At 46.0% G+C, this 13,355-nt stretch overlaps 1 protein-coding gene across 1 annotated transcript in view; it reads left to right on the forward strand.

Moving 5' to 3' along the window:
* Positions 1 to 2,364, forward strand: part of LOC119172606 (uncharacterized) — a 55,006-nt gene extending 52,642 nt beyond the window's left edge. Inside the window, exons 3-5 of the mRNA XM_037423764.2 lie at positions 443 to 492; positions 1,005 to 2,157; positions 2,252 to 2,364. Of these exons, the coding sequence (XP_037279661.2) occupies positions 443 to 492; positions 1,005 to 2,157; positions 2,252 to 2,253 (1,205 nt within the window). The 3' untranslated portion in view covers positions 2,254 to 2,364. The remainder of the gene's footprint in view (positions 1 to 442; positions 493 to 1,004; positions 2,158 to 2,251) is intronic.
* Positions 2,365 to 13,355: the final 10,991 nt, after the last annotated feature.

Below are 13,355 nucleotides of genomic sequence, written 5' to 3' on the forward strand. Positions count from 1 at the left end.
TGCTAGCGACACTACGTGCAGCCATAAAAAAGGCAACAAGCATACGCTTGTTCTGTCGCAACTTACGTGACATCCGGTTATTTCATGCTCTTAAGCGTACCTTACTCTTTCATCCGCAGCTATATTCACGGCATTCAAAGTGCAACTAGAACAGAATGTTTAATTGGGCCATGCTTGGCCGCATGCTGTCTGACTTGTATTATCAGGCGAGTGCATGTGAATGTATTCACAAATAAAAGGTTACTTTTTACGTCATGCAATATACTCGAAGAAAAAAGCTTGAAAATTAACATTTATTTTAACCTACAACGCTAATACGTGTATCAATGGCACTGATTAATAATGAATATAAAGAAGCACTGCCATTCTCCTCTCCACTCTTCAAGGCTTGTTTCTGGCGTCTACAAGCCAATAATTTGATATAAAAGCTCACTCGCCACAGGCAACGATCAGAAGCTTCTGCTCCTCCAACTCACAAAGACCACCGTCATGGTTTGTATCGATTCAACTACACTATTCTTTTAGAGAAACTCGACCCACAAGTTGCAAACCGCTATACCTAAAAATTCTATTATAATTTTATAGCAATTCTTACAGGATGCACTATTTTCTGAGCATGTTCTGAAGGCACTTGCCTCCTGAACAGAAACTTACGACTCCATCAGTCTGATGAGTATTTCAGCTTTCATTGTATTCGTACGCTCAGCACCTTATATAGCGTAAAATGAGCCACAAATCCTGAACTGCGAAGTGTGGTAGTTTTGACTAGTTGGTATGACATGACAATAGTTATAGCACGAGAACAGAACAACGACATAGGGACAAGAAGGACTCGTCTCTTGCTTGTCCCTTTGTCGTCGTTCTGTTCTCGCGGTATAACTATCGTCTTTAACAGCCTTGCGTTATTCGGCCTGCTCTGTCTCGAACGATACCCTGAACAGTGTACTCAGCTTAATACATTTGGGATATACACAAAGGAATGAATTCATTATTTTTTATTTCAGCTGCGCACCTGCGTCGTCCTTGCCCTGGCCACCAGTGCCTTGGCTGGTAACATTGGCCACCTTACTGGCGGCTACACCCTCGCCAGCAACCTTGGCTATGGCCAAGGCTATGGAAACCTCGGCTATGCTGGCCTCGGCTACGGTGGTCTTGGCCTTTCTCACTATGGTCTGTCCCACGGTGTTGGCTACTCTGGCCTGACCGGCTACGGTGTTGGCTACGGATTTGGATACGCTGCCCCAGCTGTCACCAGCACCGCCTCAACCTACCAGGCTGCTCCAGCTGTGACTGCAGTTCATGCCGCTCCAGCCGTGACTGCTGTACATGCCGCTCCAGCTGTCACCACCTACGCTGCTGCTCCAGCTGTGACTGCTGTCCAAGCTGCCCCAGCTGTCGCTACCTACGCTTCTGCCCCAGCCGTCACCAGGGTTGTTCAGTCCGCCCCAGCTGTGACCTACGCCGCTGCCCCAGCCGTCACCAGAGTTGTTCAGTCCGCCCCAGCTGTCACTAGGGTCGTTCAGTCCACACCAGCTGTGACCTACGCCGCTGCCCCAGCCGTCACCAGGGTCGTTCAGTCCGCCCCAGCTGTGACCTACGCCGCTGCTCCAGCCGTCACAAGGGTCGTTCAGTCCGCCCCAGCTGTGACCTACGCCGCTGCCCCAGCCGTCACCAGGGTTGTTCAGTCCGCCCCAGCTGTCACCTATGCTGCTGCCCCAGCCATTACCAAGGTTGTTCAATCCGCCCCAGCTGTCACCTACGCTGCTGCTCCAGCCGTGACTCGCGTTGCCACCTACACTGCACCAGCCGTGACCAAGGTTGTGCAGTCCGCGCCAGTCGTCGCTGCTGCTCCAGCTGTCGCCACCTACGCTGCTGCCCCAGCCGTGACCACTGTCCAGCACGCTGCCCCAGCTGTTGCTACTGTTGCCCACGCTGCTCCAGCTGTTGCCACTTACGGCGTTGCCCACGCCGCACCAGCCGTCGCTACCTACAGCGTTGCTCACGCCGCTCCATCATACTACAACTACGGAGTTGGCTCTCTCGGCTACGGCTCTGGCAGCTTCGGTTACGGCCATGGTCTTCTCGGCTACGGCCTCAACTACGGCTATGGCCTTGGTTCTCCCCTGAGCTACTCCACTCTCCTCCACAAGAAGAAGTGTAAGTTATGCTTTCATTGCGCACGTAATAGTCATTTATTTTACATTTTTTCAGAGTTGGTAATATTAACGTATTCTTTTTTCTTTATTTACAGAATCTTCCCTCTTACCACTACGCAGGAAAGTCCTTGTCGTGGAGCAGTTTATTCAATGCATTCAGTCAAGATTGTTGATATTTTCCAGAGAATAAATTGCTTCAAAACACTTACTTGCCCTTTGCAGCCTTCATTTTATTTGCTTCGTTTTAGAGCCCAGTTCTCATGCTATAGTTGGCCATCTGTCAAAAAGTGACAATTATCTTCATCATAAATTGGCACGTCTTCAGGTATTCCTCTTCTTCACCACTTTTTTCCTCCTCAGGGTTCTACGTTCTCCACATACGTCTGCAAGAAGTTTAGAGCTCACTCAGACTTCCTCAACAATACCTTTCTCTTTTCTTAGGGCTCATACTCTCCAATGTTTTCCTCAACAAGGCTCGCTCGGAAAAAGATTCACTACAATTTTTCTGAATCAAATGCACTTGGTCTCCAACTCACCAAGATATTGCTTACTTGAACTCAGTCAGGCCCACAGCTCTATCTTAATCTGTGCCTTAGTGAGTCAGCGCATGAGTCTTTGAGCATACACCTGGTTCGTCCAAGCTGTGAATGCTTTTTAACACTTATATTTTACATGATTGATGCCCTACTTGGAGTTTTTGTTTAGTATTCTAATTACTTATATTTTGTATCTTAATTATTTTGTATCCAACTTTTTATTCCGTATCTTAATTTTTCTGTTTTATTTGGATGCAGCGGACTATGGATATCATAATAGAAAGTGTTGAATCGTAGGAAATTTTTTAACAAGACATTTGCGTAAAGGAAATTCAGGAAGGTTCAAATTATCAAGCCCCCCCCCCCGTAACTAACGCATCTCTTGACTTATAATGTGAGCTGGCACATTAATGCTACAGCAGTGATGCACCAGAAGTAATTGTTATCAAAGAAAGCTCGTGTACGGCTGATAGAAATATTGAAGTTTAGTAGAGAAGACAAGTGGTCGAGAAACCATTATGGAGCTTGACAGCATCACTTCTTAAATATCTACGTTTTTAGCGCTCACTTGGACGCAAAGTCATTAAAGTTTTCCTCAGGCGGACTTTTTCGAAGTCACACTCACTGACGTTTTCTCAGTCGGACTCTCTCGGATACAAACTCACCAAAATGTTACCCACCCGGAGTCACTCAGACTTACACTCATGGATTGACGTGAGTGGGAGTGAGTCTACTCATGAGTGAGTTTACCAACCGATCCTCTCAGAATGCATGCACAGATTTCAACTCTGAAAAACGCATTAACTTTATGGGGTTAGGGACCGAGTACTGAAAGAAAGACAACTAGGAATATAGAGAACAATAGAAATTGTTTGTGTTAATTATTCTTTGCGCTCAATTCCGAATGTCGGCATCGTTACCACTGAGGCATCCTGACTTTCCGTCCAGGAAGCCCACGCTCTCCTCACTCTCCCTAACGCACAACATCGCCTCTACGGCAGGTCACTCCTGGCTCTGACTACCACTCATAAAACTAGCTCGATCGGACAAACGCAGTGAATATTGTGCTCACTTTTGTAACAGTTCGCTTAAAGGGTCCCTGCAAAATGTTTTGAGCATGGTCAGAAAACGCTGCCGATCGGTAGTAGAGGTTCCCGACAACGCGCGTGCCAAATATTAAGCACAGCACGTGCCCTGGAATTCACAATAACTTATCGGTCAGCAAAAAAAAAAATCACAGCATATCCACAGAGTGAATGATGATGAGTGGAACGAAGCGTTTTTCAGCCAGTCCGTGCTTCCGTTCATCTGTTCGTGCGTCCATGCGTTCCTACGTCCGCACGTCCATCCGTCCGTCTGCTAGTATGTCTGACCATCCGTCCGTGCACCTGCCCGTGCGTCTATCTAGTGAACACTCCAAGTAAAGCCATCTTCCATCTCGCAACCACTGTGGCACATACCTGCTCTAGAACGGGTATGTGCCACCGGTGGCTACATACATACATACATACATACATACATACATACATACATACATACATACATACATACATACATACATACATACATACATACATACATACATACATACATACATACATACATACATACATACATACATACGGAGCAGGAGAAGGAGGAGGAGCAACAGACCCACGCCATAAGGAGCTTCGCCCCTAATAATGCTTTCCCTTCTCCCGACAACTAACGTTATATGCCCAAAAATCACACCTCAACGACCCTACTAACGGCCATTGGCCGATTTGAAATGGTGCACATGCTCGTTACAGAGATCAACGTGGGAGGCCGCTAGTTGCCAACGCGTGCGCGCGCGATCACACTGAAAAAGCCGCGCATTCGACAAAAAAAGTGCTCAAGTTCGCAAAGCGCACGTGATGCTTTTCTGTGGCCCTGCTATCCCTCCCTGTTTAGCCTACAGTGCTTTTGTCGGGACGAGAGAAAAGAGAATACAATTGCAGCATGCGACAAACCTTTGTAACTCCACTCGCACTGGACAGATTCTTAAAATATTTGCGGCTTTGAATTATTGAGGCAATATGCTCTTCCAGCGAATTCATTCCTTCTTTACTTGAAAAAGTTTTTCTGGGCCCCTTTAACAAAAAGTATGCCACAGTCACTTTACTTAGCATGCTTCGCATGAAAAGAGAAAACTAGAACCGCCGTTTTTTTATTATTTCGAATTTTTTGTCGGGCCACCTCTGGAGAGAGAGAGAGAAAGAATGTAGGAAAGGTAGGGAGGTTGACTAGACTATGCGTCCAGTTTGCTACCCTACACATGGGGAGGGGGAGAGGGGAGTAAAAGGGAGAGAGAAGGATAGACACATGTCACGTCACACACACAATGCCGAGTTTCACAGGTGGTCCCTCATTGAAGTTGCTGTCATGCATCTCAGGGGGGCTCGTGTGGCTTTCTGTGCTGATGTGCTGCGCGACCAGGCTCCTAAGATCTTTGCTTCATTAAATGGCCGGTCATCGAGTCTATTCAAGGCACACTGGAGAGTCCGGCAATCTTCATCAAATTTGGCACAGTGGCACAAGAGATGTTCAATAGTCTCTATACAGTTGCAGCTTTCACACATGGATGAATCCGCCATGCCAATGCGATAGTTTAATGACTTAGTAAACGCTACCCCAGTCCACAGCCGGCACAGCATTGTAGTGTCACGTCGAGAAATCTTGGATGGCAGTTGTTTCTGAAGTAATGACTCAAGATTCTTAGGGCGATGATTGGAGTTAGGTGGAGAATTCCTGTGCGCAAGCGTGGCATTTGCGCGATGTGACGAAGTTCTCTAGCTGCGTCTACTCTTGACAAGGGTAGTAACAGTGTGGGCGCTCCGTCGTGGGCACATCGGGCAGCGTCGTCAGCGAGGTGGTTACCACTGATGCCACAGTGGCCCGGCAACTATTGTAAAACAATGTCGTGTCCTTGCTCAGCAGCGCGATGACAAATTTTATTAATACGATACACCATCTGGTGGTAGTTTCCACGTCGTAGACTTCGCACGCATTGAAGGGCTGCCTTGGAGTCGCAGAAAATGGCCCATCTACTAGGGGATTCTTGCGTAACAAACTCCACAGCGGCTCGAAGAGCGGCGAGCTCAGGTCACGTAGATGTAGTGACGTGTGATGTCTTGAATTTGATGGTGATTGATCGAGATGGTATGACAAAGGCACCTGTCGAACTTCCCGAGACCGAACCGTCCGTGTAAACAAGAATTCAGTTAGCATACGACAAATGCAATAGGTCCAGTGAGATCTGCTTGAGGGCTGCAGATGACAGGCTTGCCTTTTTAGATATCCCCGGCACTTCAAGGTGCACAGTCAGTGTTTTCATGCATCACTCTGGAGATAATGGTATCGTTGCGAAGAGAATCTCCACAAGATGGAATTCTGGTTAGCCGCAACAACTTTGAAAAACGCTGCCTTTGGTCTTTCTAGTGGCAAGCTAGCAAGGTGGTGGTTAGGCACTCTGGATATGTGACAGATATGTATCCGGAGTGTGTCGACAGTTATATATGTCATGATCGGAAGGTCTTTAGCAATACCAATTGTTGCTAACGTATTAGCGCACTGAGGTAGCCCCAAGCCTGTGCGGAGGACTTGGCCTTGAATGTTTTGCAGGACCCGGATGTTAGTTTTTCCGGCGTTAGAAAGCACGGGCGTGCTATACCGCAATTATCCCAAGAAGAGCGCTCTGTACAGCTGAAGTATAGATGACACTGATGTGCCCCACGTTTTACCAGCGAGAAATCTCGTCACGTGTGTGATAGAGCTGAGCCTCTTCTTCAAGTGCGAGATGTGAGCACTCCACGAGAGATCTCTGCCGATAATGATGCCCAGGAATCGGTGACGTCTGGTATACGAAAGGTTCACGTTGTCGATAGAAACAGGATAACAGATCATGGGCTTGCGGGTAAAAGGGACTAAGGCGCACTTCTCGGTGGAAATTGTGAGGCCTCGAGCATGGAGGTACGTCGACGTTATTCTCACTGCTTTTTGGGGCCGTGTGCGTACCTGGAGTCGTGTCACTGCTGAAGCCCAGATACATATATCATCAGCGTATGTGGAGGTATTGACTGATCGAGGTAGACTTTGTACAAGGCCAATAATCGTGAGGTTAAACAGCGTAGGGCTGAGAACCCCGCCTTGTGGAACGCCACGAGCGGTGTAATGATCAACGGTGCGGCCTTCCGCAGTGAGCACGAAGAAGGATCTCATATGTAGGTAGCTCCGAATCCATCCAAACATTTCTCTACCGATTCCAATGTTCGCCAAGGCATCTAGGATGGCATCGTGCGTTACGATGTCGTATGCACCTTTCACATCGAGGAACATTGCAACCGACATGCGCTTGAGGTATTTATGTTGTTGCACAGAGGTTACCAGGTTAATGACATTATCAATAGAAGAGCGGCCTCTTCGAAAACCAGCCATGGCCTCTGGGTATATAATATAGCGTTCAAGGTACCACTCGAGGCGTGTCAGATCCATTCTTTCTATGATTTTCCTCACACAACTGGATAGCGCAATGGGTCGATATGATGCCAGATCAAGCGGCGACTTTCCTGGTTTGAGGATTGGTACCAAGCGGCTGGATTTCCACCTTTCTGGAACGACGCCATCGTTCCATGACTGGTTGTAGCATTTTAGTAGCTGGTCTCGGCCGCGTCTTCCAAGATGGCATAAAGCAGCGTATGTAGTACCGTCTGGCCAAGGTGACGATGAAAGTCTGCAGGTGGCTAGAGCTGCATCCAGTTCCTCGAGTGAGAAAAGCATATTCAGTTCAGAAACTTGTGCTAAAGGAACATCCCCGAGAACTTCGTCACTCATGGTAACCACATTGCCCGCAATCCTCACGCACAAATCTTCAGCAACGTCAACCTGTAGGCGGCCTTGATGGAGAGCCAATGTGCTGAATGGACGTTGTTGTGGAGTCGAGCCAAGGCCACGCGCCGTCCTCCATATATGGAAGATAGACTTGCGAGGATCGAGTGATTCACAAAATTTCTTCCACCGTTGGTCCTCCAGCTTGTCCAATCGACGTTGGATTTTCTTTTGTAGACGTGGAGCGTCTCTGAGGTCATGAATCGAATTAGTGCGCCTGTACCTCCCCTCCGCCCACCTACGAATCGTTCGTAGTCGTTCAAGTTCTATATCAAATTTTGTACGCTTTGATGTTTACTTAAAGGCGCACGTAACCTCTTCCATCACATTTTTCATTACCTCCTCGAGGCTGCACGCGATATCATCGCATGCCTTTTCTACCTTTGCCTCGTACATTGTCCGATGAACTCTTCTGTTAGTTGATGAGGAGGAAGTTGCAACACCTGTGACCTTCAGATACGTTGGAATATGATCAGTGCCGTGAGTCTCAATATCAGTGAGCCATCGCACTTGTTGGGTGAATTGCCGTGACACCAATGCAAGATCCAGGCAACTGCTATATCTCGAACCACGCAAATACGTTGGACTGCCGTCATTCATAACGGTAAGTTCGTGTCTTGAGGGAAATTCTGCAAGTTTCCGGCCTCTGGAATCAATTCTTGTGCTTCCCCAAAGCAAGTGATGAAATCACCAATCACATTCCAAGGTCCAAGTGTAGCGGTCAAGATGTCATGTAGTCTTTCACCATCAAACTGACCAGATGGTGAGATGTATGCGCTTATAAGCGTGAAGGCTACCTTCTTCTTTGCAACGCGTAGGCATAAGTATTGATTTCCGGTATGGTGTTGTACCAAATGTGGAATGTAGGTTAAATCTGTGCGGATATATATAATTACTTTGCTGTGCTCACCACAAGTCGATGAAGTGAAGGCGTCGTAGCCAGAAAGCTTTATCGCTTTTGACATATTAGGTTCACATATTACTAATATAGGAAGTCTGTTGCGGAAAACGTAAAGTCGAAATAATGAGATCCGTGATTTAAGTCCTCTGGCACTACATTCCACTTTAAAACTGTCGCACTATGTACTTCGTCTTGGAATGAAGGCAGTGAAGGAGCCATTTTGTCTATGCGAAGTTGGCAAGCACTGGACTCAGGGCATTCAATTCTTGCACTGCGCATAGAGCTGTAGGCGTGCTCGTTTTGCCTATAAGCGTGCGAATGGCATTGATGAGAGACTTGATCATCGTCAAAATTTCTCGGTCACGCTCTGTCACCTCATCTTGGCGAGACTCAGAAAGTGGTGCTACCGGTGCACGATCCACTTTTTCTGCAGGGGTTATCCTTGGAAGTGATGGCCATGCATCTACCAGAGCCTCCTTTTCAGGGGCAGCATTCTCAGTGCACGTGTTCCTTCTGTCCGTCGGTGGTGGTGAAGCCGACTAAACGAAAGGAGGCTTTACAGAAGACTTGATACTGTGGGCAGGCTTTCTAGATGAGCGTCTGCGACGAGAACGATGTCGCCTGACGACAGCAACCGCTTCTCGGTGAGTCGAACGGTCCCTCACCATTTTCGTCAGAACCGAAATTTCCCGCCATATTTTCGGATACTCTTTTGATGTGGCGTCGTGGGGTCCTTGGCAATTCGGGCAATTATAGGAATTAGCCTTACAGTTGTCGGCAGAGTGTGGTGCACCACAACGAGAACACGCTGTAGGATTTCCACAGACGGCACTCACATGACCAAATTTCTGACATTTTCGGCATTGAAGCAGCTTAGGGACAAATGACCGCACAGCATATCGGAAATGACCCACCTTAACATGTGTCGGCAGGCAATCACTCTTTAAGTCTATCTTCGCACATCTCGACTTTCCTAGACAGCACACCTGTAGCATTTGGGGCCTATCATTAGCAGGCTTAATAAGAATCGGCAGATCTTCGTTCGAGATGGTCACATCGATGTCATATATGACGCCTGTAGTTGCCTGATTGCCTAGCAGAATGATAGTGTGAATATTCATGCCGCCAGGGACGGTAACTTTGCTCAGTGAATCTAACGCTGACGCTTGAGCGACGTTCACTGCTACAACATTTTTCCGGTGATTCACTCTGATATCCCTAATACTGTTCAGCACCAGTGCCTCGAGCTCTGAAGATACAGCTTGCCTGTTCAGTAGTCTCATGTTGATGGATGGTTGCGTAAGAAAGAATAGGACAGTGTACCTCGGCGGGCTTTGCGGGGCCCTCCCAGCAGATGCGTCCATGGATGTCCTGAGCATCCTCCTCTTTGCTTTCTGGCTAATGACGGTCACGTATTCGTCGTCGGAGCTGTCGACGCTCTCGGCAGTGTCAATGAGGGTAGCCTCGCTGTCACTGGAAAGGCAGTTTCGCTTCCTTGAGGCTGCCAGCGCTGTCGCCGGCAACTCGGGTGGGCGTGCAGATGAGTCCACTTCCATCGCCGCCGAAAAGGGAACTATGTTCCCCGTATAACTGCGAAAATAAGTGAAAAGTCTGCAGATGAACGGCAAACACTCAGCTACAGCAACACTTCGTCTTCGTCTTTTGGGCCACTTCTAAACTTGAGGTATTCTTATTGCCCTTGTTATATTTTACGATCCGACTATTTCCGCCTTGTTGGGTTTAGAGGAAGCGCCGATTTGTTGTGGCAGCATGGCTCTTTTACTGTTAATGTCCTCACTGTAATGTCAATCAACAAGGCAGTGAGAATACTTCTTAATGGTTTGTGTTAGCTACAATGAAAAAAATAAGTGAAGTAAGCAAGTAATATTCATTATAAAAGGCGCGATAGCAAACCATGGCTTTATTTCCCAAAGGAGAAAAGTAAGAGAAGCACACAGAATGACTAAATCTCCAGTGCCATTTTTGGGTGTCTCGTGCTTCCATGATGTAAAAAAATGACTCATAATTTTTACTCGCCTTTCTAAGCAACAGAAAATGTGCAGCCCAGACGACGATGCTAGCCTAGGTAAGTTTGTAGAGGAACGTAGTTCATTTCAAAAAAATAGCCTATTAAGGGAGGCGGAGTTTACGTCTACCTACAATGCGCCCTTCATTTACTGAAAGATACTTCCAGAATAATAGCTTATGTGTGGAATGTAAAAGCAGCTGGTAAAACTAGAATGGTGTTAGTTTTCGGTTGGTTCCCGTAACTCTCAAAATATGTGTTTGTAGGATACACAGGTTTTATTTATAAGCCGTTATTGTTCTTGTTCTCTATACAAAGAGACAGTATTATAATTGCGAACGAATTAGTGCGTAGTTCACCACCACGGCAATAGTTGTTTTATTCTACTTATGCTGCCTATTCAACATGGTCTGTGTCTTGTAAGACTATTAACATGAGGTGACCATGTGAGATTTTGTTAGAAAAGAACGCCGAAAAATTCACGCTGTCTTACATACTCGAAAGTATCAAGATAGAATTTCAAATGTCTGTCATTCCTGATAGACTTATTTAGGGAGCAAGAATTGAGATGTTTAGCTTTTTGGTATTTTGTACCAGATCATTTACAAAATTCCATTTAGACAAAATATTGAGAGATTGAACTGTAGAATACTTAATTTTTTTCCTGAAACACATTCATGTCATCGGTGTAACGAATTATATATGGCCTAGATATATGCGAAGCATATATGCAAAGCATTTTAAATGTGAAGCTTTTCTTAGCGAACTTCGGCTACTGTAAGCGTATCTATCTATCTATCTAGCCGCTTACGTTTGGGTGCTCTCGTGGTCACCCCCTTTGTATAACTGTCAGTTCAAGCGCACAAATAAACAGAAAGGAAGAGAGGACAAGCGCTTTCTCGTAACCAAACGATCTACTAGAGAGGAAACAATATATAAACAGGCAATCAAAAAAGAACGCATGTGTGTGCAGGCAAAAAAAGTACACCCGTGGCACCTCGAGAACACAGGGTAAAAAAAGAAAGATTATCTTGAAACATAATCTAGAAAAGCAAACTCTTTATCGTGCAGCAAAACCGGAGGCTGGCAGACGCATTGTTCTCCTCTTTTTTTATGTGAAAAGCTTCTGTCCACTTACGAGTTAATTGATTGATAGATTGAAAAACCACTTCAGTATCCTGAAAAAGAGGATGACAACCACACTCTCTGCAATGAGCTTCGAGATGCGATGCACCCAAGGATTTCAAAAAAGAATCGTGCTCTCTAAGACGAACATTGACGCACCTTCCCGACTGACCTATTTACACTTTACCACAGCTAAAAGGAGTCATGCAAATAACGCCCATTACGCAGTCCACGAACTTTTTGCTGTGTTTCATGCGACATTGCGGAAACTCTCTGCGCATGCGCAAACAAATAGACTGCAGTTTGTTTTTGGCTGAAAAAAGCACATCGACTTCATATCTATTAGCAAGTTGCTTAAGTTCATGCGATGTCTTATGACGGTAAGGAATCACTGCTATCCTCCTACCGTTTCTACTCTTATCACGACGCCCCGAGTGGTTCTCTTCAAATTTAAGTTTCTTAATCATGTTGTTACACACGGACATGATGACATCATTATGATACCATGCCTGTACTAGTTTCTTTACTTGACTATCAAAGCTTACTTTCATTCTGTGTTGGCAGGACTTTTTCAGAGCAAAACCCAAACCCGTAGTAACGATACTTCTCTTCATTAGCGTAGAGTGGCTCGACCTGTAATTGAGTATGGACTTTACTGATCTAAGAGAAAAATGCCAGCAAACATGCTGGGGTTCGAAGACGAAGTCAAGATCTATAAATTGCAGTTGCTTTAGACGCAGCTGTTCAAAAGATAAGTTTAGTTTCTTGCCTGTTTCTTTAAAAACCATGAAAATATTCACATCATCTCGCGTAAATTGTGAGGACGTAGTGAACACAAGAAAATCATCGTTACAAGAAACTCATCACACCCTTAACTTGGCGTGAACCAAAATTAGCATGGGAGGGTAAGATGATTTGACAAATATGACTCACTGGTCAAGACATGAATAATGTCACAATCCTGTCGAGTACGTCGTCAAACACTTCCCGTAAGACATTGGCACATACTCACAAGCGGGTATGTGCCACTGGTAAGCGGGTATGTGCCACAGGTGGTTGACACTGGGTATCTACCCCGGAACGACGAGAGCACACATGGGCAATTTTAACGCGTGAGCGTTAAGCAATACCTGACATCGGTAGCGTCGACCCAAGGAAGGAATACAATAATTGTCAAGGTACCAGCAGGAATCGAACCCAAGCATTCTGCGTGGCAATCAAGCATTCTACCACAGAGCTACGCCAGGTCTCGGAACTGCTTTTCAAATAGACGCTAATTTTTGTCAAATGTCAATAGGGGTTTCTGTGCCGCCTACCCAATGTTATAAACATTACATACGTACTCCTTTCATACAACCGTCATGTCGGGTTAACGCCAATGGCGGTGAGGTGCCATGTGCTGAATTCGATTAAGGTAGCAGTGTCAAGGGCCGGCATCTTCGCAAGCATCAGCGCTTCTTATAAGCTTCTGGTGTTCCTAAAACACATTTCTAGCTGACATCGTTGTGCAAGTGAAAAACTAGTTATATAAATATCTACAACTCTTCAACATATATTTCTGCGTGCAACATTTGCAAATATATTTAGTGTCATTTCATGACGTGTCGCTCAAAAATAAAATGCAACACTGTCACCTTCCCTCCACGTGCTTCGCAATAAATTGAATCCCAGGTACATGGTATCTGCCCAATTTTGCATTATTTCTG

Source organism: Rhipicephalus microplus, chromosome 3, assembly GCF_043290135.1.
Source record: "Rhipicephalus microplus isolate Deutch F79 chromosome 3, USDA_Rmic, whole genome shotgun sequence".
NCBI lineage: Eukaryota > Metazoa > Arthropoda > Arachnida > Ixodida > Ixodidae > Rhipicephalus > Rhipicephalus microplus.